The sequence below is a fragment of the Notolepis coatsorum genome, assembly GCF_963971535.1.
Source record: "Notolepis coatsorum genome assembly, chromosome: 7".
Lineage (NCBI taxonomy): Eukaryota > Metazoa > Chordata > Actinopteri > Aulopiformes > Paralepididae > Notolepis > Notolepis coatsorum.
Window position 1 is genome coordinate 141,876,095 of NC_140171.1, and position 22,799 is coordinate 141,898,893.

The 22,799-nt window shown below is 49.5% G+C and overlaps 1 protein-coding gene across 1 annotated transcript in view; it reads left to right on the forward strand.

The window, feature by feature from the left end:
• LOC311231931 (uncharacterized protein) overlaps positions 1 to 22,799 on the forward strand; it is a gene marked incomplete at its 3' end in the record, with an annotated part of 185,622 nt that overhangs the window by 119,563 nt on the left and 43,260 nt on the right. The window contains exon 13 of the mRNA XM_084318565.1: positions 14,426 to 14,622. Within this exon, the coding sequence (XP_084174691.1) occupies positions 14,426 to 14,622 (197 nt within the window). The remainder of the gene's footprint in view (positions 1 to 14,425; positions 14,623 to 22,799) is intronic.

Sequence of the window (22,799 nt, forward strand, 5' to 3'; positions counted from 1 at the left end):
GAAAAAGTTGACGTGTGTTCGCATGCGCGCGTGTGTGTCTTTTGGTTACCATTATTGGGCGAACAAGAAAACTGCAAAATTGTAATGACCCTGCTGTGTTAAACATTTAATTAGTTCATCATGGTTTTGTTTTCGGGACAAATAGGCTGTAGTAAACAGGAGAGGAGGAGGGGAGAGCCGAGTGCAGAGTGTCAGTGCGCGTTGCTAATTCTGTCCGCTTGTCATCGTGCCTAAGACGTATTCTTCGTATGGCTGCACGTACCGCACCGTGACGGCCATACCGTAAATTTGCGGGATGAATACACGTACCGTTATACCCCTAGTGGCAGCGCATAGCCATATCCCGGAAACAGCGTGGCAGCCAATGAGTTAAAGAGGCATGATGCTCTGACTCACTGGGGCGCTGGACTCGGGGTCCTCATGGGGTGGGGACCGTGGAGGTCGGGACGGGGGTGGATGGGGATTTGGGATATTTCACTGTTCTTCATTTTATATTATTTATACTGCTTTATTGATTAATTTTATTTTATTTTATTGTCTTGTCGTTATTGTCATTATTATTGTTGCAGTATTGGCCTGTGATGTCTTGTGTATTATTTAGGGCTGGGACTTTATCGCATTAATTCAGATTAATTAATTAATTACAGAAAAAATTTTAAGTAAAAAAGATTGATGCATTTAATCGCATGATGATTTTTCTTTATTGTGTACTAAGAATGTTACATTTCAAAGGAGACCAGACTCATGCATGTGCTATAAGCAGTCGCGGGAATTTGACTCAGGCAGGCCAGGCCCATACCCATACTCCCATCCCAAATGTCGGGTTATAATACGAAAGTGTCCTTTATAGAAGTTTACCGGTGCAGTTACATTACATTTCTCTACTACAATGGAAGAATTCAAAATACCAGTTTCTGACCGAAGAATAATTGCCAACTTATACTGGAGGCAGAAGGCTAATGTTAGAATAGGAAAGGAGAAATCAAGATACTTCCCAGTGGAGAAGGGTGTAAGACAAGGATGCATCTTGTCCCCTGTACTCTTTAATATGTACAGTGAATCACTGATGAAAAAAGGTCTGAGAGGAGGGAAAGGAGTAAAACTTGGCGAAGAGAACATCACCAATATAAGATACGCGGATGACACTGCTATAGTCTGTAACTGTCAAGAAGATCTACAGGACATGATGAATAAGCTGAATGTCGAATGCAAAAACTAAGGAATGTCACTAAACACAAAGAAAACTAAAGTAATGATCATTGAAAAAACACCAGGAACTGTTTGTAAAATACAGGTGGATGGAGAAAAACTTGAACAAGTGAAGGAGTACATGTACCTTGGAAGCTGGATCAGTGAAGGTGGAAGAGCTAACATGGACATTAAGAGAAGAACCGGAATTGCAAAGGGCGCATTCTGGAACCATAAAGAATTATTGAGAAGAAACATAAGTTGAAAAACGAAGACCAGGATTTTGGAAACGTATGTTATGTCAGTCTTTTCATACGGAGCAGAAGCATGGACGCTGAATGAAGAGGCAAAGAGGATGATAGACTTTTGAAATGTGGACACTGAGGAAGATGCTGAAGATAACATGGAAGGATAAGATCAAGAATGAGGAGGTACTGAGAAGAGCGGATATGCAAGGGGGACAGCTGCTGGAGAGGTTGAAAAAGAGAAAGATGGAGTTGTGCGGGCATGTTCTGAGAGGATCCAGCGGGGAGATGTTCAAGAAGGTGGTGATGGGGAAGGTGGATGGAAAGAGAGGAAGTGGAAGACCAAGAAGAGGCTGGGTAGACGATGTCTGTGATTGGAGTGGAGTGAGAGGCGGAGTCACGGAGTTGGAGAGAAGAAGTGGGGACAGAATGGGTTGGAGAGTGATAGGCAACCTTCGGAACGAAGAAGCCACCTAATGATGATGACTTCACTGGCGCTCACTAGTCGATTCATTATAGTATCACTTACCCTCACGCTGCTGCCGTCAGTTCTGTTCCGTTAGGGGCTCTGCTTGGCATCACTACTGCACTATCTCGCATATGTGCACGCGCACTGAATAAAGACCACAAATGTACCTTTAATCCCAATATTCGTCTGACCACACCCCTCATCAGCTTACCTTCATAAGCAGGTGTGTGGTCACCTGCTCTCCTCCTTCTCGCTTTCACCACAAGGAAGAAGTGCCTCGGTAGATCCCCACACTTGACACCATGATGGAAGAAAGGATTAGGAGCAGCTTTGGGAAACAAGGATACGTTGACATCATATCTTTATTTTCTCTCTCACTATTTTCGAGAAAATACGGCGATATTGTCTTCGTACTGGAGTGTCTGGAAGATGATGATCATTCTAAAAACCCTCCACCGGTTTTCGTATTGGGAGCACGCCGCTGCATGCTTCTCAACTGCAGTTCCTTGCTGTGTTTGTTGGGGTGAAACCTGTCAGGCCACAGCTGAACTGTCGGACATGCCGCTGTTGTGAGAAGCGGTGCGTTCCAGGTTGGGTGAGTAGTGTTTTGCTGGCAGGCTCCACTTGTCTGTTAGTGCTATGGGGGCTACTTGACAATGTTTATGGAAACCGGCCCCAGGCTAGGGTCCTTTGTTCAGCCACCTAGGCGACAGAAGGCCTTGGTCTGAAGACCATTATAGTTTTAACTAGTGGGCCGCGACCATTAACACTGGTGATCCCTGTGTGTTCTGGACGAGTGGACATCTCTCTGTCACCGTGTTAAGGCCCCATCTTTCATATCCAAATGAGAGTATTCCTTCACGAGGGGATATGTGCATGGATGTGCGATAGCGGCAGATCCATGTTCAAGTCAGCTACACAGGCCAGTTTGGTATTGTGCTGATTCCGTCGGGTGTTGGTAAAATCACCGTTGTAAAGCAGTGTTGACATCTTGTTTCTCTTTTCTCTTAAAAAGTGAGGAGAGGTTCAGAACGGCGGCCTGTCTGGGTGAGTGTTATGTCATTGTATACATGTTCAGGTGATAGCTGCTTAGCTTACGGTTAGCCAGTCAGCTGTTAACTGCTGCGTTAGCCTGCTGGGATCGCTGCATGGCCTGCTTAGGTTGGGCCTACTGTTAGCCAGTCAGCTGTTAGCTGCGGTGCTAGCATGTCGTGATCACTAGGTAACGTTAGCTTGCTGCTATAGGCCATGGCCTGGCGCGGGGTAGCTTTAGCTTCTTGCGCGCCGCCGTGAGCTCGCTTCTGGTCGCGTGCGCCGTTAGCTCGGCGTCTCGCGAGCAGGGGCAGTAGCGCCCGAACGGTTGGAGCGGCCGTTAGCTTGATGCTATTCTGTTGAACGTGCTTTGATTTTAACATGTTTTACACTCTTGACTACGACGTCATCCTTGACAGGGGATGTTTCGTCGACCCTGCCCTGAGCCAGGACGGCAAGGTTGCATCAACAAAGAGGACTGTAGTGCGGGTTGGAGCGGCGACGCTGCCCAGTTCGAACAACACAGGAGCGGCTGTGTTCCTACGGTGTCTGTGACTGCACTTCGCTGATCTACGTTCCGGGTAGGACCAGGTTTGACCAGACCTTATAACACGTCTTCTGGTTTTACTTTTCTAAATGTATTGTGAATAACGATGTTTTTCCCAAAACGTGTGTTGCTGCAATGCATTTAGGATACGACGCGGGTTATGTGTGAGCTGTTTTTGTCACTGGCAGTTAGCTTCTCCGTGCAAATCGGGATGTAATGATCTGGTTGTTGTGTGAGAAACATAATGGTGTTTATATGTACCGTGTACTCACAACTAAGGTAACTAACCTATGAAGCTATGCTTGGTGACAAGTGAGTAAAAGAATGTTCTTTTCTCAGCCTGTGATGACAATGAACAGTGTGTTCACATATTAACAGGTTTTCCTGTTTTAACTGGCCGTATTGAGGGTAAAATAAGAGGATTGTGTTTCCCCCCGGTTCCCTGGGGACTTTTTCATCCTCCTATCAGACATGTTGTGCACTAATTGTGTCTTTTGTGTGGTAGGGATGCGATGTAACCCTTAGCTTGATTGCTGAGGTTGTGCTAAAACTGCTGGAGAAACTTTATTTTCCTAAAAGAAAAGATGGTTTGGTCGCTGTCGTGTGTGCTTAGCAAGGCCTGTGGCCGATACTAATCGAGAATTATGTATTCTCTCATTGTGAAAAACGGCGTTCCTCTGTTGAGTGTTTTTGCCATTTTTTGTAGGTGATGATGGGTTGTGTGTGTCATGTGACCTACAACTGGGTTGGACTGGCCACAGAAGCACATGGGTATGTTGGACCGGGGCTCTTAGAGAGCCCTCTCTATTTCTGTGTTTTTTCCTTAGTAAAAATCAGATAGCAGGTTAGCTCATGCGCTGTGTGGAGCTGTCAGACGCTGCATAGAGCTGACTATGACTGTGTCATATTCTCTTTTTGTCATTACATCGTATCATGGGTGTGGGGTCGTAAAGGGGTGAACTGGTAACCTTTCCTCTTCCCCTTGTTTCTGTCGGTCAGGGGTACACCCCCTGTCCTTCAAGGTTCCCGTCACGTGGCGGTTCGGCACGTTACGGGGGGGGGGGGGGGGGGGGAGTTTCCTGGTCCCACGGCCTGGTATATTGGGCGTGTGCACCGCAGGAATTCCCCCACCATAGAGTACGTCACCGTGCGCGTCTCTGTTGGTAGGACTTCCGTGTGCTGTTCAGGTCCATGTGATGGATCTGTTTCAGGGGGGTGGTCAGGGCTCCTCCTCACCAAGCGCCGATTCGGGCCTTCTGTGAGTTCGGACTCCTTCTTCCATGTGAGGGAGCCTCCATCAGAGTACAGAGCCTTCCTCCTCAGATTGTCAAAGTGAGTGGACCCTCTAGAAGGTGTCCTGTTCTATTGTATATGTATTCGATTCAATTCGATTGTTGAGTGTGTATGGGTTCAGTGCCTCTTCCCCGGAGAGCCCTAAAACCAATTTTTTACATGGCTCAAGGTGCAATATATTCTTTTCAATCTGTACAGCTCGCGTGGGAAGTCTCTCTGGGGATCCCCGTCTCCTTCCTATGGGAGGGTGGTGGGATGTAAAAATGTGAATTTTTTTTACCCCTGGCTGTGTAGACTGGGATACATACTGTTGATGCTTCCTTCTTTTCTATTCAAAAAGTGTTGGAGTTAGGAAGTGTCACACCCCTCTTGTCGTTCCCCTGGGCGCCTTGGGGATTCAATGACAGGTCTAAATAGCCTGTTCATTGATGGGGGTGTGTCCCGCCGCACGTATAGTGCTAGCTCGCTGTAAACAGGCGACTAACTGGCGCGCCTTGGTTGCTTGGGGTTAAAACGGCGTTTTTATGAAGCAACTGAGATGGGGGTTTTTCCTCTTCCGACGACCAAATCCCACGACCTGGGATGGTTTTCGACGGATTCTCGTTCATGTCTGGGGGATGATGACGGAATGGATCTGAACATATGTAGAGGGGTCTCACGCCCTTGGGGTGGGCCACCAGGCGCGGTTCGCCCGAACGTCTGGGTGGCGCCTTCTTTTCATGTTAAAGATCGACACGCATATCTGCCCTTTCTCCTGGAGTAGGCATGTCGGCGTGGTTAGGGCACGGGACTGGTTCTGGTCACGCTGGTCCGGATCAGTTGAACCCGTTGTCCGCCGGGGATGCAGATCTGCTGTTCTGGTACCCTGAGGGACTTGGGTTTTTTTCAGGGGGAAAAATGCCAGGTCGGTCCGGGTGTCACAGGGTTAAGCGCTATGGAGATCCTGGTTGGGTACGTTTTTACTCAGCACTGTCGTAATGGCTTACGGCCATGCCATTCTGTACACGCTCGACCTCGTCGGATCTCGGCCGCTACACAGGTTGGTCCTGGTTAGTACTTGGTTGGGGGACCGCCTGGGAATACCAAGTACGGTGTGCTTAGGGGCTGGTTCTCCATTCTTTTTCGCTCCTCTCTCACGCATGGCGAAGAGGGGCCTGTTGGGGTGGTCTTTGACCTCCTCTGGTGACCCTGTGCTTCCCGTATAGCCAGGCCCGGTCCGAGGTAATGTTCGTCGACCCGTAGGCCTGGGTTAACCCTTTTTTGAAAACTGAGACACTTGTACTGCGGTATAGCCGGTGTATACCCGCAGGTGTGTTTTGGAGTTTTTTCTTGAGGGGTTATAGGAACAACCACCGCATTGGGTAACGCCAAGGTGGTTGATTCCCTGGTGTGTTGGAGCAGTGTCAACTCTCGGGTTCACCGGTTGAGGGTGCCCCTGCACGTTCATGACGTCTGCCAATCGTGTCAGCCTTCTCTGCCTCAACCCCTCTGGGTGGGGGTTTTTAAATGGAGGCTTGGTCATGCAACAACGCCAGCATATGCCCCTTCCGCCGGGGCGGCTGTGTTCAGCTGTCCCCTCTGGCGCCTGTCTCGTCCGCAGTCTCCAGGCTAGGGTTAACAGCCTGTTGCCTGGTTTTTCCCCGGTGCGCTGCCTGCTTCCGTTGGTTAACCTTTTTTGTGTGCTTACGGCCATGCTGACTGCCTGTTCTGCAGGGTCAGTGTGCCAGGCAGTGTACTATTGGGGGGACAGGGCCCGCTCGGCTTACGGCCATACCAACCTGAACACGCCCGATCTCGTCCGATCTCGGAAGCTAAGCAGGTTCTGGCCTGGTTAGTACTTGGATGGGATTCCGCCTGGGAATACCAGGTGCAGTAACTGAGGGGCCTTTGTCCGAATACGCTGGCGATGTGGGGGGCGGGGCACTACGTGCCCACCTGGTGGGGTCTTGATGCTGGCATCATGGACTTCTCCGGGCCCCCATTCCAGGGAGTCCAGTCCTTTTGGTGGGTCTGGGTCTTCCTTCGCGCTCCGCTGCTACGGCCTTGCCACGGGGTTGGGTTTGCCCTTGACCCCGTGATTCTGGGGGCAGTAACGAGGTTGTTCCTCCGTTCGTTCCCGGGTGGCATGCGGGTTGTGCGTGTGTGTAGTCGTGGGGTCAAGCCACGGTCTGCTCACCCTGTGCGTTGAGTTGCTTGAGTGCCTCTTCGCACGGTCGGGTCCGTCGCCCTCCCGTGAAGCCCCTAATAGGGGGGATGCCCTCCATTAGGGGGGGTCGGGGGGGCTCGGCCCTCCCTGTTCTGATGGTTGTGGGGGGCTGTCAGCGGGGTGTATTTGTCAGCCAGCGGCTCCGCTTGGCCTCCCCTTGTGCAGTAGTGATGCCAACAGAGCCCCTAACGGAACAGAACGTTAGGTTATGGCTATAACCAAGTTCTGTTAGTTAGGGGTGACGCTTGGCATCAGACGGCCGCTGCAGCCCTTGACCTCACCTTGTGGTGAAAGCTTGGGAAGGAGGAGAGCAGGTGACCACACACCTGCTTATGAAGGTAAGCTGATGAGGGGTGTGGTCAGACGAATATTGGGATTAAAGGTACATTTGTGGTCTTTATTCAGTGCGCGTGCACATATGCGAGATAGTGCAGTAGTGATGCCAAGCGTCACCCCTAACTAACAGAACTTGGTTATAGCCATAACCTAACGTTCAACATAATGACACGCTCCTTATACATCTCAGTGGCTTCAATCTCAGCATCCAAATCATCCATCAGAGTTCTATTTCACCGTCAGGTTCCAACAAACTGTCTTCTTTAACTCCCAGTACATCCAATAAAGTGATCAAGTGATCAACATCCGGAGTTTCCACGTCAATTTCAATGTCCATCCGATTCAAAAGTTGCGTAATAATAACACTTCTGATTGCGCCCCGCTTTCGTCTCATTCTTTAAATTTTAGTCCGACGTTTGTCTTCACCCATTCTAGAGCTATCCAAAACATTCATATCTCCCGGGTTTCGGCAGTTGATCTCATCATGATTTAAATTAATAGGCTTGTTTGAGATTGCCGACTGAGCATGCGCGTTGCGCACTGCATCGCGTTGGCTTGTGAATAACAAGTTAACTCATTCGTTTCTGCCTGCTTGCCTGAATTTATATATGCGCAAATAGAAACATGTATACCGACCTGGCCTTCTTCGGAGTTCAGTGGCCTGACTGCGGGCACAAACAAACAAATTTAAAAATTAAAAAAAGCATTTGCCAGTCTGCCAGGGCAGCCAGGCCATGCCAGTCTGCCAGGCCAACGGGAAAACTCCCGATGGTCAGTCCGCTAGTGGCTATAAGTATAAAGTATAATAAATAGCAAATAACTTTTTTTCTTAGTCTGGTTTGTTCATAAAAAAAATTAAAATAGGAGAAATTGAGATCAATCAAGAGTTATTTTTTTAATGGTCAACTGTTCTGGAATGTACTTGAAAGTACTGCGTTTAAATTTTTCTTTTTATTAAATTCTTTTTTTACACGACATACAGATATAGATATATATCATGACATTTATGACATACATGACATACAGATATACAGTACTAGGGCGGCTGATTGGCGCAGTTGGCAAGGCGCTCGCCACTAACGCAGGAGACGCTGGGTTCGAGCCCAGCTCTCGGCGTTGCTACCGGCTGGCCGGTCGTTCATACTAACACAATTGGCAAGTGTTAGAGGGTGCCGGTGGGTGGGGATTGGACGTTGTGGACAGCGACTCCTACAGGTCGGTTTGGTGACGCCGGTGCAGCGGAAGCAGGATGTAGCGGGGACAGCGTGAGCCTCCCACGCGTTACTCCTCGCCACTGAGAGTTCGAGCTGCTGCGGTGAAAAGATGCGACTGGCTGCCTCCTCGTGTACCGGAGGGGACGCGTAAAGATTTTCCCTAATGCACTTCCAGTTCCGCGTTCGGGTTCCGTGATCTGATTGGCCACTGACGTTTCTCTCAGCGCCAATCGCGTTACGCCTAGTTCTATCACTGGTTAAGCTTGGCGACTCTTTCGAAGTTGGTTAAGGTTAGAGTTTGGTTTAGAGCAGGGCGATAGACCACCACCCTGATTACAAACTCTAACCTTAACCAACTTCGAAAGAGTCGCCAAGCTTAACCAGTGATAGAACTAGGCGTTAGCTAGCTAGCAGGCTGTTAGAGGCAGAACTAGGCGTAACATGATTGGCGCTGAGAGAAACGTCAGTGGCCAATCAGATCGCGGAACCCAAACGCGGAACTGAAAGTGCGTTAGGGAAAATCTTTACGCGGAGGGGACACGTGATGCAAGGCTTCTGTCCTCACTACAGCCGACCAGTGGGAGGCATAGTCTAGCAATGTTCAAGACAGGGGAGGGAAGAATTGGATAATACGAAATTGGGATGGGAGAAAAATAGAAAATGGGGAGAAAAAAGTGGATAAAAAAAACAGATATACAGTACTGTTACATCCAGACATTTATGACATACAAGATATACAAATATACAGTACTGTTTAAGAGACGGAGATCCTAAAAGAAAATATATACATTCGAGGGGGAAGAAACATAATTATGTACATTAGGAGGGGGTTGGGTGGGTGACATTGTAGGTAAGGTGCAACAGGGCTGGGGGGGGCTGGGGCTCAGCTCAGGGAAGCCAGCCTGGAGTGAAGCAGGTCCCACAGGAAGGGGGAAGCTGTTAGTGGAGCAGGTACGGCGACAAGGGGAAGTAGGGAGGTGTGCAAAGGCTGTGGCCCAGGCTAAGCAGGGACAGTGGATGAACTGGGAAAGTGTAGAGAAGAGGGAGATTAGCTGGAAGGACCGGTGGAGTATGGAGGAACATCTTTTTTCCCAATAGGAGCTACTTATGATGTGCTGCCATCACCACAGAACCTAAAACAGTGGGTAGATGGGGACCCGTCATGTCCACTGTGTTCAGAGACGGCAACGCTGAGGCATATTATGTCAGGCTGTAAGACTAGTCTTTCTCAAGGTCGGTATACATGGAGACATAACCAGGTTTTGAAGAGCTTAGCGGCAGGACTTGAAAGTCGAGTCGAGGTGAATTCAGGATGTAATCGGACGGAGGGTGCAGACATTCAAAGTGTCCGTGAGGGAGAGAAATGTAGAGGAGGTAGGATTTTAGGCAGGCATGAGTCAGGCCACCTAAATGGAGCTACTGGTTGGGAGGCCTATTGCTTATTAACAGCGAAGGAGTGCGCCGAATGCTTCCGCGTTTTCCCTGATTGGCTGCGACACGCCCCGCGGCAGGCGCGGAGCGGAGCGGCAGAGCTTGCGGCATTATTTAGCCGTAAACCGCCATGATTCTCATTCGAAGCTTAGCTCACCTGGCAGCGCGGCGGTCCTGCGGTCCTGCTGGTTTCAAGTTCGAATCCCATCAATTTTTTTTATTTTATTTTTTTTAACGTGTATTCTTTCGCCGGTTAAGGTTAGGCATGGTTAAGGTTAAGGTTAAGGTTAGGCATTGTTTCGGAGTTGGTTAAGGTTAGAAAGGTTAAGTTTAGGCGCTGTTAAGGAGCTGGTTAAGGTTAGAGTTTGTCTTAGAGAATGGCAATATTCTTTCTATGGTTAAGGTTAAGGTTAGGCATGGTTAAGGTTAAGGTTAAGGTTAGGCATTGTTTCGGAGTTGGTTAAGGTTAGAAAGGTTAAGTTTAGGCGCTGTTAAGGAGCTGGTTAAGGTTAGCGTTTGTCTTAGAGAATGGCAATAGACAGCCTATTTCCGCACTGCCGCTCTCTCGCGCTGCCGCGGTCACATGGTCACATTGTCACATTCTTGCACTCCTCCGCTGTTAAAAAGCAACACGCGGTTGGGAGATGCAGGTAGATTTGGGAGGAAAAGTGGTTGTTCCACGAGAGATAGTTAGTACTAACTTTAGGACTGACCTAGTATCATGGTCTTGTGGTCAGCGGTTCGTTTATTTGATAGAATTGACAGCCTTGGGAGGATTCAGTGGAGGAGGCGTATAAAAGAATAAAGCTTATATATGCAGACTTGGCAGCGAGGATGCGAGGATGGAAAGCTAGGGTTTGTCCGGTGGAAGTAGGATGCAGAGGATTTATAGTATAGCACTTTATCATTATTGGGAGTGTTGGGGATTTGTGGGCGGAGTTTGTGAAAAACTGTTAAATGAGATGTCGGAAGAAGCATTGGATGCAGTCAGTGGATTTGGTTGAGGAGAAATAATGTCAGCCGGGGGGCAAAGTAAACAAAGGGTACTAAGAGTATTGGTTTCTTGTCTGTTGTTTTTGTTTCACTTGTGATATTGGAATTAGGAATTGCTCTATTGTTGACAAAGGATAACATAGGGAGCTTTAGCATGTGGATTTGTTTTACAAATCTTTTGTTGATTCCATTTTAACCTTTTGTATTGTCTCCTGGTATGGCAACCTGTCAATACAGAACAAAAACAGTCTGGCCAACATAGTCAAGATGGCCAGCAAGATAATTGGGACCCAGCAGCTTTCCTTTACAGACATTTATAACAGACAATTTCTGCGGAAGGCTCAAGCGATCTTAGACAGCTCTGACCATCCTCTCTTGGCATCTATCTGGCAGGAGATATAGGCTCCCCAGGCTAAAGAGCAACAGATTTAAATTTCCTTACATCCCCAGGGCACTAAATGCACTTAACTTCCTTTAAAATAACAGTTTTAATTTTCCTTTTCTTTTTCCTGGTTGGATTCTGTAAGATGTGATGTTTCTTGTGTTGTGTTATTTGTTGTTGTTGTTGTCTCTACCACTGCTGCAAAGCAAATTTCCCCTCGAGGGACAATAAAGTCTGAACTGAACTGAACTGGATCATGGAAAAGTGGAAGCTAGCATGGAGGGGGGACGCTGGAACTAACCGCTGAGTCTTCCCGAGGTGTCGTGGGCCCAGGGGTGTAAAGTACTTTGTCACTTGCGTTTTAATTTTACCTCGAAAGTGCTTGAGTTTACAAAAGGTCCTTTGCGCTATATATATATTATTCCTAAAATGGCTGCACTTTGTTAAAAATTGCATCGATCTGTTGGTCTGTGTAGTAGCTAATACAGGATTTTGCTGCTTAAACGTATGTATAATGTATATTCATTGATTCACTCGTATACCAAAATGTATTTGAATTGAAAAATGTTGCTTTTCACATCAAATATTGACATGCGATTCAAATGTGATTAATTTCGATTAATTAACTATAAAGTCTTGAATTAATTCGATTAACATTTTTAATCGAGTCCCACCACTAGTATTATTATTATTACTGTATTGTGTTGTGTTTTGTTACATGTGGAAATGAAAAAATGAAAAGAAAATTTTTATCACAAAACGAAAATTGGAAAAACAAGAGAAAAGAAAGAAAAGAAAATATCAATCAATTCATTAAGCACAACTGCAGCTGACGGTGATGGTTGGTGATCAGGTTCAAACTGACCAGTGGTTGATACCAATGTATTGAGTTTTAGAGTGCATTGTAGCTAAAAACTGATTTTCAGTTCAGTGCAAACTCTTGGGACTTGAGATTTCAACATAGCAGTTTGCACCAAGGGACTATTACTATGCAGTTTCCACCTTGTTACATGTGTGGAACTCTGTGTACCTGTCTACATGTGATTATGATGCTTGTCTGTGTACCAGTAATGTATCTACATGTTATTATGATGTATTATGATGGGGAAAAAATTCTACGAACAGGTTGAAAAGTACCTAGCGAAAAAAAATCTAATCTACGAATTCCAATCTGGCTTTAGAACATCCCACTCCACTGACACATGCCTTCTGTTGACAGAGTCACTTATGGGGCGACAATAACTTGGTCATGACGACAAGGTCCTCTCACTTCAGCCTTTAATTGGCATGGTTTATTATCACATTGCACATTAGTACATGAGACCTTCTCTCTGTGAGAGGTAGGTGGAAAGAGACAGAGAGGGAGGGAACAATCCCTTAAATACCCTCTTACCTGGCGCCAGCGTCAATAGCTCCGCCTATAGCGCCCTCTTGTGGAAACAATTAGACAGTTACATGCAATCGTATACATCACATAACTTTAACACCTTCTCTATTTGAACGACCACATCAAACAAGAGGTGGACGCGGGCAAATACTGCGGCATGGTCATGCTGGACCTACAAAAGGCCTTTGACACGGTCAATCACTCCATTCTGATTGACAAGCTAAAAGCAATTGGTTTTGATAGTCTATCAGTGAGCTGGATGCAATCCTACCTGGAGGGGAGAGAACAGATGGTGGAGGTAAACAGTACCCTATCCCCCCCCCTCCCAGTGAGCTGTGGTGTTCCACAAGGAAGCATACTAGGACCACTACTGTTCCTAATTTATGCAAATTACATGTTGTCAGCTTGTGACTGCAACTTGTTCTTGTTCGCGGACGACTCAGCCCTGCTGGTCTCTGACAAGAACAAGTTACAGGTTGAAAAAACCCTCAGCTCGGAACTAGGCAAAATCTGCACCTGGCTCGCTGATAAAAAACTATCATTACACCTGGGTAAAACAGAGTCCATTCTCTTCGGATCAAATAACAAACTCAGCAAGACCGACGGCTTCTCAGTTACAGTGGGTGACAATATTGTCACAAGGAAAGATGAAATTACATACCTGGGTTCCATCCTAGAGGCAAATCTTTCCTGTGACAAAATGGCATCCAATGTAATAAAGTAAAGTCAACCAACGAACTAGATTCTTGTCCCGGATCTCCTCTCTGGTAAACAAGAATACCCTGAAGACTCTGGCAGGAGCACTCATTCAAGGGTACTACGACTATGCTTGCACCTCATGGTACCAAAGTACCTCAAAGGCGCTAAAAACAAGATTACAAACATCACAAAATAAACTGGTCAGACTACTACTTGACCTTACTCCTAGAACCCACCTCACCCCTGCCCACTTTGACAACCTAGGATGGCTTAGAGTAGACAACAGAGTACAGCAACTTGCAATGGGCCTGGTCTACAAGATACACTACTACACGACTAAGGTACCCATGTACATGTCAAAATACTTCCCAAAGGTTAGTGAATACCACGCCCACAACACCAGAGGGAGTTCCACAAATCATGTGCAACCCAGATTCGGCACAAACAAGGGACTAAACACATTTTGCAATTATGCCACAACAATGTGGAACGCCCTACCCACAGCCGTAAAAAGATGTGAATCCCTACCCATATTCAAAACCGCTCTTAAGAGCACCTACGGGAGGCTGCAATTCTAAACTGGCCACCGTAAAGGTCCAAACCCCCCACCCCCTCCTAATAGACAGTCTCCTCCCCATCATATGTATATATTCTCTGTTAGGATCTATGGGTAACAGTACTGTATATTTGCATATCGTATATGTCACAAATGTAACAGTACTATATACCTGTAGGTCATGTATCTCCCTATGCCATAAATGTCATGATGTCATGTATGTTGTGTATGTCATAAATGTCACTATGAATTGAAAAGGGGGGACCCTGATGGAAACAAGACAAACGTCTTTCTCTGGTCTGCATCCCCTTAACAATTGTGTGTATTGACCCGTACTGTATTGTACCCATTCTGCAATCTGTTAAATAAAGTTTTCATTCATTCATTCATTGTTTGTCACTGTACCAGTAATGTATCTACATGTCGTCACGATGCTCGTCTGTGTAGGTGGGGACCGCAGTGGGAGCCTGGGCAGCCTGGGCAGCATACGTTCTTCATCAGGCAGCGTCCAGGGATCAGGAGGATCAGGGAACACACATGTTCTCAACACGCCTGTTCCCAGTCCCCACACAGCTCCCACGCCTGGAGTTAACACGCACGGCCTGAGCGCCCCAGGTCTGCATGCACAAGCAGAGGGAGTCAAGGTGAGAGAGAGAGTCTGTGTGTGTGTGTGTGTGTGTGTGTGTGTGTGTGTGTGTGTGTGTGTGTGTGTGTGTGTGTGTGTGTGTGTGTGTGTGTGTGTGTGTGTGTGTGTGTGTGTGTGTGTGTGTATTCGCTCTCTTAACCCTGTGGTAGTGAAAGGGTTAAAGGAACTGATTGGAGCCTGTTGAGAGGACGCAGCAGCACAGTGCCAGGTTTTTCAGTGGAACGGTGGCCTGTGCAGTCATGCCAGACAATGTTTAACCCTTTCACTACCACACTACATAAGGTTAACCTTTCACTACCGCACACTACAGATGGTAGTGAAAGGGTTAACCTTCTGTATTGTCGCAGTGGAAAGGGTTAACCGTTACTTATGCAGATCAGCTCCTTGCTACGTAGGATAGCGAGTCAAATCAGAATGGCTTAGTTCACCGGGGGAGGATATTGTCTCAACTGAATTGGAGCAATCCGCCAAAGTGAGAATTAGAGACACAGACCCCATTGATACAAACCCACATTGCTAGAAAACAATGCTAAACACTGGAAAAGGCCATTTATAAGACGGGGGACCTTTAACCCTTTCACCGCCGCACTACCAAACGGCTAACCCTTTCACTGCGACAACACACAGAAGGTTAACCCTTTCACTGCCACACAACAGCCGGTTAACCCTTTCACTGCCACACGACAGAAGGTTAACCCTTTACGACCGTCGGTTGTGTGATAGTAAAGGGTTAACCTTCTGTCGTGTGGCAGTGAAAGGGTTAACATAAGGTTTAGTCTCTCAATCAAGACAGATGCGTTGACTTCTGGCAAATTTCCAAATACTGTAATTGAGAGGGTGAGGGGATACGGAGGCAGGGAACGTGGTACAGACGTTCTCCACTTATGTGTCCCCTCAGTCACGACGCAGGGTTCATGTTATTTAACCCTTTCACTACCACACTACAGAAGGTTAACCTTTCACTACCACACTACAGAAGGTTAACCTTTCACTACCACACTACAGAAGGTTAACCTTTCACTACCACACTACAGAAGGTTAACCTTTCACTACCACACTACAGACGGTTAACCTTTCACTACCACACTACAGACGGTTAACCTTTCACTACCACACTACAGAAGGTTAACCTTTCACTACCACACTACAGAAGGTTAACCTTTCACTACCACACTACAGAAGGTTAACCTTTCACTACCATATGTGTTACCAATGTTAGTAATGGTGTATATCTCCGGGACCGATGAACTTTTCTTGCTTACTCCTCCGTGTCTTCCTTTGGCCCATCTCACCGGTCATGGTGGAAGGGGGCCGTCTGGAAACATCGTCTGTCTACGGAGGGAGTATTGCGGAGACATCTCTTTCCTAGGTCGGTCTCTGGGCTGCCCAGTAGGCCTGCAGGAGTGCAGGAGGCACCATGTGTGTAGATAGTCTTGTTCAATACAATACCGTTTTAGTAGAATTAATTTTTTATTATATAAAAAGGTGAGAGAGGAAGGAGTTCATGGGTTGAAAGCAAGGGTAAAAGGTGGGTTTTGACGGCTTTTTTAAATGATGAGAGGGTGTCTGCATGACGGATATGGTTGGGCAGGGCGTTCCAGAGGGTGGGGGCAGCTGCAGCGAAATATATAATAAACTGGACTTTTTGAAGAAGTCTTTATTCATCATGCAGTGACACACACATGCGATGGGCGGCACACACAGGAACACACTGTTGTAGATCATGAATACCTTACTCAGTCGAATGGATCCGGTTAATACGATTTATCAGCCAGAGAGATCAAGTACATTACAAAACAGTCAGAGATATGGCTGGATGGCCCTTATCCAAGTTACTAGCTAAGAGACCCGGAAGTAAGAGAAAGAATCAGAGAGAGAGAGCTCATTTATAGTCAGGAGAGAGGGACACACACCATATAATGGGTCAAATAGAGGTTTTGGGGGAGGGAGGGGTTAACCATTTCGGGGGAAGGGCGAAGGCCTCACTCGAGGGAGAGGATGGTGTATTAATCCTCCACAACACACATGCAACGTTTTGGGGTCGCCGTTGAAATTGAGTCTCTGCGCTTGACCCATCCCGTCATCCTTCCCCCCCCCAAGGGCAGCCGGGAGCGGATAGGGGCCGCGCCCCGGGGACCAATCCAAGTGCTCCTGTCCGTCTTCGTCAGGGAACGCGACAGCATTAGCGATCTGTTGTGCATGTTTTTCCATTGGGTTTATCCTAGCTGTCGTGTGGCAGTGAAAGGGTTAACCTTCTGTGTGTTGTCGCAGTGAAAGGGTTAACCGTTTGGTAGTGCGGCAGTGAAAGGGTTATTCTCTCAGTGCTGCTTGTTCATTCGTGACTTGATTTGCCACAGAACCCACAGCTTCATATTTCACTCTGTGTGACAACGTGAGCTCCGGTCTAAGTCGTCCATCAGCAGTTTGAACACATTTCAACTCCACGTCAGTCACAGTGACAGAGATGAATATCCCGTCTTCATTTAGTTCCGTACTAAAGTGTTATCAATGTTGTCGCACAGGACACTCAATGCCGTGACCTTCACTGGTTTTAGGTTCTTTGTTAACCCTTTCACTACCACACTACCAAAGGGTTAACCCTTTCACAACCACACTACAGTGTAGTGTGGTAGTGAAATGGTTAACCTTCTGTAGTGTGGTAGTGAAGGGGTTAACCTTCTGTAGTGTGGTAGTGAAATGATTAACCTTCTGTAGTGTGGTAGTGAAGGGGTTAACCTTCTGTAGTGTGGTAGTGAAATGGTTAACCGTCTGTCGTGTGGTAGTGAATGGGTTAACTTTCTGTAGTGTGAAAGGGTTAACCTTCTGGCATGTGGTAGTGAAAGGGTTAACCTTCTGTAGTGTGGTAGTGAAAGGGTTAACTGTCTGTAGGGTGGTAGTGAAAGGGTTAACCGTCTGTAGTGTGGTAGTGAAATGGTTAACCTTCTGTCATGTGGTAGTGAAAGGGTTAACCTGCTGTAGTGTGGTAGTGAAAGGGTTAACCTTCTGTATTGTGGTAGTGAAAGGGTTAACCGTCTGTAGTGTGGTAGTGAAAGGGTTAACCTTCTGTAGTGTGGCAGTGAAAGGGTTAACCTTCTGGCATGTGGTAGTGCAAGGGTTAACCGTCTGTAGTGTGGTAGTGAAAGGGTTAACCTTCTGTAGTGTGGTAGTGAAAGGGTTAACCTTCTGTAGTGTGGTAGTGAAAGGGTTATATTTCGTATAGCATCGCGTCCCGCTCTGAGCCTTACGAGATACTTCCATCTCCTGTGATACCTAATGTATCTCCCACGAACAAAAAACACATGCACCCCACCTGTATGGGGCCCCGCCCCTTATGGTGGTACCACCCATATAACCATGACTCTGGTCATGAAACACCCTTCCTCTATTTTCGTCCCAGCGTACTGGATGCTTGCACCATACGAGCTAGCGGAATGAAAAGATTAAGGAAGATTAATAATGTTGAGGGCTTACCGGAGGATTGTGTTTCCCTGGATTCTCCGGAGCTTGTTTCGACGACGCAGACCTATGCTGGTGGTTCCTCGGCTGACGGCGACGGACCGAGGGGCAGCGTACAAGGTTTGGCTAACGGGTCGGCTTGTACAAAGGTGAGGTCTGTGTCAGTAGGCGTCGATGTCGGTGTTGGTCGTGCTGTGGAGTATGTTTCGGCACCAGGGCCGGGGCGGCTTGGCGATCGTTCCACTGTAGTGGGCGATGTCTTGGCGATCCTGGAACATGCTGTTGACGCTAATGCTACTGCTACTGCTAATGCTAATGCTACTGCTGCTTCTTCTGCTAACGCTGATGTTGACGCTGGAATGTCTAATAATCCCCGCCGCGGGATTCCGCTTTTCCCTCCTCTTGCCACCTTCATTGATGAAGGTCAGTCGGTGGTGGGTGTGGGGGGGTTCGCTGAGCTCTATTTACCTTTTTTGCGGGTGAAGGGGCTGACGACGGGGTGCAGCCCGGGGGTACCTTGGCTAAGTAGCCAGGTAGCTTCTTTTTTGTGCCCAGGCGGGGATGAACGACGTTCCGCCCGGCCGTTGCTTGATAGCATGTCGGCTCGGAGGGTGGCAGTATGGACGGATGAGTGGTATACTGCTGCAGGATGGCATTTAGCGGCGGCCAGTGTTGTGGCTCAGCTGGCTACTTTCCTATCCAAGATGGCGTCGGGTTGTAGGTCTTTGGGTCCAACCGACACTATGAACGTGATTCATGTTTGTGGTGTTATAGAGATCTTGACTCAGTCGCAAGCTATAACTGCGGGGAGGATTCGGATGCTATCGACTTTGGTTGTTAGGCATCTTTGGTTGGAGCAGTCTCCTCTTGGGGAAGAGGATAGGTTTTCTCTCCTCACGACTCCTTTTTCCACAGATAGTCTTTTTGGGCGTTCTGTGGAGGCGCAGGCGGTTTTTGATTCGGGTCCTACACCGCCTCACGCTGTGCAGCCAGGGGTGGGAGCACGGTCTCGTCAACGACTGTGGCGAGATCCTCGACAGGCGGCCATGTTTCCCCCGCCAGTGGTGCCCTGGTTGGAGAATCGACAGGGTTTCGCAAGGCCGACAGTCTTGGCGGCCGAGGGATCGGCCATTTTGGGTGATTTCGGGGTTGGTAAACCACCCCGTCGTCATTTTGCCGCGAGCAGCCCGCTCCCCGTTCAGTCCTCTCTCTGGTATCCCCAGAAGCGGGGCTTTGAGCGTTCTCCTTTGGCTGCGGGCCGCGAACCTTCTTTGAAGCGTATGCGGCCCCATTCTTCACTTCTCATGGAGACAGGGGCTGACACCCAGTTGATGGCTGAGCCTGGGTCTGTCCGTGAGAATGTTCCGTCGTCGCGTGGTTCCTACACCGCAGGTTGTGGGTGGGTGGAACCTGGTGTTGCAGCTGCCACCAGCTCCAGTGGTCAGCAGGGGGACTCGGTGCCTCTTCTGTTGAATGCTCAGCAGGGGTTACCCCGGCTTCGCCCTCGCCAGGCGGGGTATCGCGCTGTTGCCTCCCACTCCCGTCAAACCGGCAGTGGTCTGCAAAGGAGAGGCTGGCGTGATTTGAGTGGTAGCAATATCACTGCAGGGCTTCGGCGTGTAGGAGCCCATGGGGTCCTCAGGCCTTGCGTGTCTGGCTGCGGAACGGCTCCTCAGCGTGTGCTGGAGGGGTGTTCAGGGGGTGAGTGTGTGTCCACAAGTTTGATGACCGCTTCTCCCGTATCAAACCGGCCCTTTCTGTCGGGGTCCCCCCTTGGGTGCTTTGCACGACGGGGGGGACCGGGCCAATTATCTGCTGTTCCTTGCGGCCCAGCGTCAGTTGACGGCGGGGGCGCTGTGGGATTATATTCACATATGGCGACGGGAATGTCCCTTGAATCGGTGGATGAGGAGAACGTTAGAGGCGGGGCTGGTTTTGCAGTTTGCGCGGCCCCATCCTCCGTTCTCAGGTTTGGTGCCGACCCTATTGTTAGGGTCGGGCGCGGTGACAGCCCTGGCCGACGAGATTCAATCTCTGTTGGCGAAGCAGGCCGTCGTTGTGGTCCCGAGAGAGGACGCAATGTCAGGCGTCTACTCCCGTTATTTTCTGGTGCCCAAGAAAACTGGGGGGGTCAGACCTATACTGAATCTGTCCATGTTCAATCGGTTGATTGTAGTGAGACCGTTCAGGATGTTGACCGTCCGACTCCTTCTGCTTGCTGTCAGGAGGGGGGACTGGTTCACCTCCATAGACCTGAAGGATGCGTATTTTCACATACCCATTTTCCCTCCTCACAGGAAGTTCCTACGGTTCCTGTTTCAGGGCGTAGCGTACGAGTACCACAGAATGCCGTTCGGTTATTCTCTGGCTCCCCGCACATTCACCAAGTGCGTGGCGGCTGCTCTGGGGCCTTTACGTCGTCGGGGGATACGAGTTCTGTTCTATCTCGACGACATTCTGCTCCTCAGCCGTTCAGAGGAGGTTGCCAGGTCTCATACTCGACTGGTGGTGGAATTCCTCACCAGCCTGGGTTTTGCTGTGAATTGGAAGAAGAGTACCCCTCTTCCCAGTCAACAGGTGGAGTACTTGGGCTTGACATTGAGGTCGAAGCCCATGCTTGCGACCCTCTCGGAGCAGCGTCGGGGGGCTCTCCGTCACGCGCTCGGGGGTTTCCGTCTGGGAGGGACGGTTACGGCGCTGCAGGTGATGCGTCTGCTGGGCCTTATGTCGGCGGCCCACACGGTGGTTCCTCTTGGCCTCCTCTTTATGAGGTGGATACAGAGGTGGTTTCTCTCTTTGAGAATAGATCCGGTGTGGGGCAAAGGGAGACGGTTGACGGTTCCTTTGTCGATATGGGGGGATCTCGCCCACTGGGGGAGGCTGGGTATCCTCTCCGCTGGGGTCCCCATGGGCAGCAGTGGCTCCCACGTCACGGTTTTCACCGACGCCTCTCTCACAGGTTGGGGAGGGGCGTTTCGGACCCACGCAGTGGGGGGCAGCTGGACGGGTCATGCCGACCCAGCTGTCCTGCATATCAATGTGTTGGAGTTGAAGGTGGTCCTCCTGGTCCTCAAACGGCTCGGCCACCTGGTGGTAGGCGAACATGTTTTGATCAGGACGGACAATGTGACGGCGGCGGCGTATATCAACAGGCAGGGTGGGACTCGTTCCGCCCGCCTGCTCCGGGTGGCGCGCGAACTGTTGCTATGGGCATCCCGCAGGCTGCGCAGTCTGCGGGCGCTCCACGTTCCTGGTACGGAAAATGTGGCGGCGGATATAATGTCTCGGGGCGGTCCTCGTCGCGACGAGTGGGAACTCCGCCCCGACATAGTCAGACAGATCTGGGATCGGTTCGGGGAGGCCTCGGTAGATCTGTTTGCGTGCCGACGTTCTCACAAGTGCCCCTTGTGGTTCTCGCTCAGTCGAGCGGATCATCCCCCCTTGGGGGTGGATGCCTTCTCGACCTTTCCGTGGCCGCCCGGTCTTCTGTACGCCTTCCCTCCTGTACAGCTGTTGAGTCAGCTGTTGGAGCGGATACGGAGGGAGCGCAGGACGGTGATCCTGGTCGCGCCGGACCGGGGCACGTCAGTGTGGTTCCCGGTCTTAATCCAGCTTCTGGTCGCTCCTCCTTGGGTCATTCCGTGGTCGGCGACGGCCCTCTCGCAGCACAACGGAGTGCTTGTCCAGCCTCCGGTGTTGGGTCAACGCCTGGTGGTGTGGCTGGTGGGAGGGTGAGTCTGGAGAGGATGGATCCCGCAGTGGTTGATACCATCCGGTGTGCGCATGCTCCCTCCACTGTCGCGGTTTACGCGGGCAGGTGGCGTGCGTTCCAAGAATGGTGTAAGGGGGGGGGCTGGGACCCAGTCTCCTGCCCCCTGGATGCTGTTCTGGGTTATCTCCAGTCTCTCCTTGATAGTCTGTCGGCTTCGACAGTGAGGGTATATACAGCAGCTATATCCTCCTATCATGAGGGATTTGAGGGGGATGTCTTGTTCAGCCACCCTCTTGTGAAGCGTTTCCTGCTTGGCGCTCGACGCGTTAAGCCGGTGCAACGCTCGTTGGCTCCGACTTGGGATCTTCAATTGGTCCTCGGTCGGTTGTCCTTGGCCCCGTTTGAGCCGCTCGAGCAGGCGCCGTTGGGACGGCTGTCTTTCAAGACCGCGTTCCTACTGGCTGTCACTTCCGCTAAACGCGTGGGTGAGCTCTGTGCTCTCTCGGTACGTCCAGAGTGCCTGTCTTTTCGGACCGATTGCGGTGCCACTCTGCGACCTAATCCTGCTTTCGTGCCTAAGAATATCCGGAGTTCCTTCCGCTCCCGGGATATTGTGGTTCAGGCTTTTCGTCCTCCTCCTCACACTAGTGAGTTAGATGCGGGCCTTCACCTGTCATGTCCAGTCCGTGCTTTGGGGTTTTACCTCAGCCGTACTCAGGACTTCAGGGTTACCGACCAGCTTTTTGTCTGTTACGGTGGGGCTCGTGCTGGTAAGGCACTGTCGAAGCAGCGCCTGTCCCATTGTTTGTGCGAGGGTATTGCCCTCTGCTACACGTTGGCTGGGCAGGATCCCCCTGGGGGCGTCAGGGCGCACTCCACTCGTGGGGTGGCTGCCTCTGCTGCTCTCCTGGGTGGGGCCTCGGTGGAGGACATCTGTGCTGCAGCTTCATGGTCCTCACCGGGCCCCTTTGTAAGGTTTTACCTCATGGACATGACCGGGGGTTCTG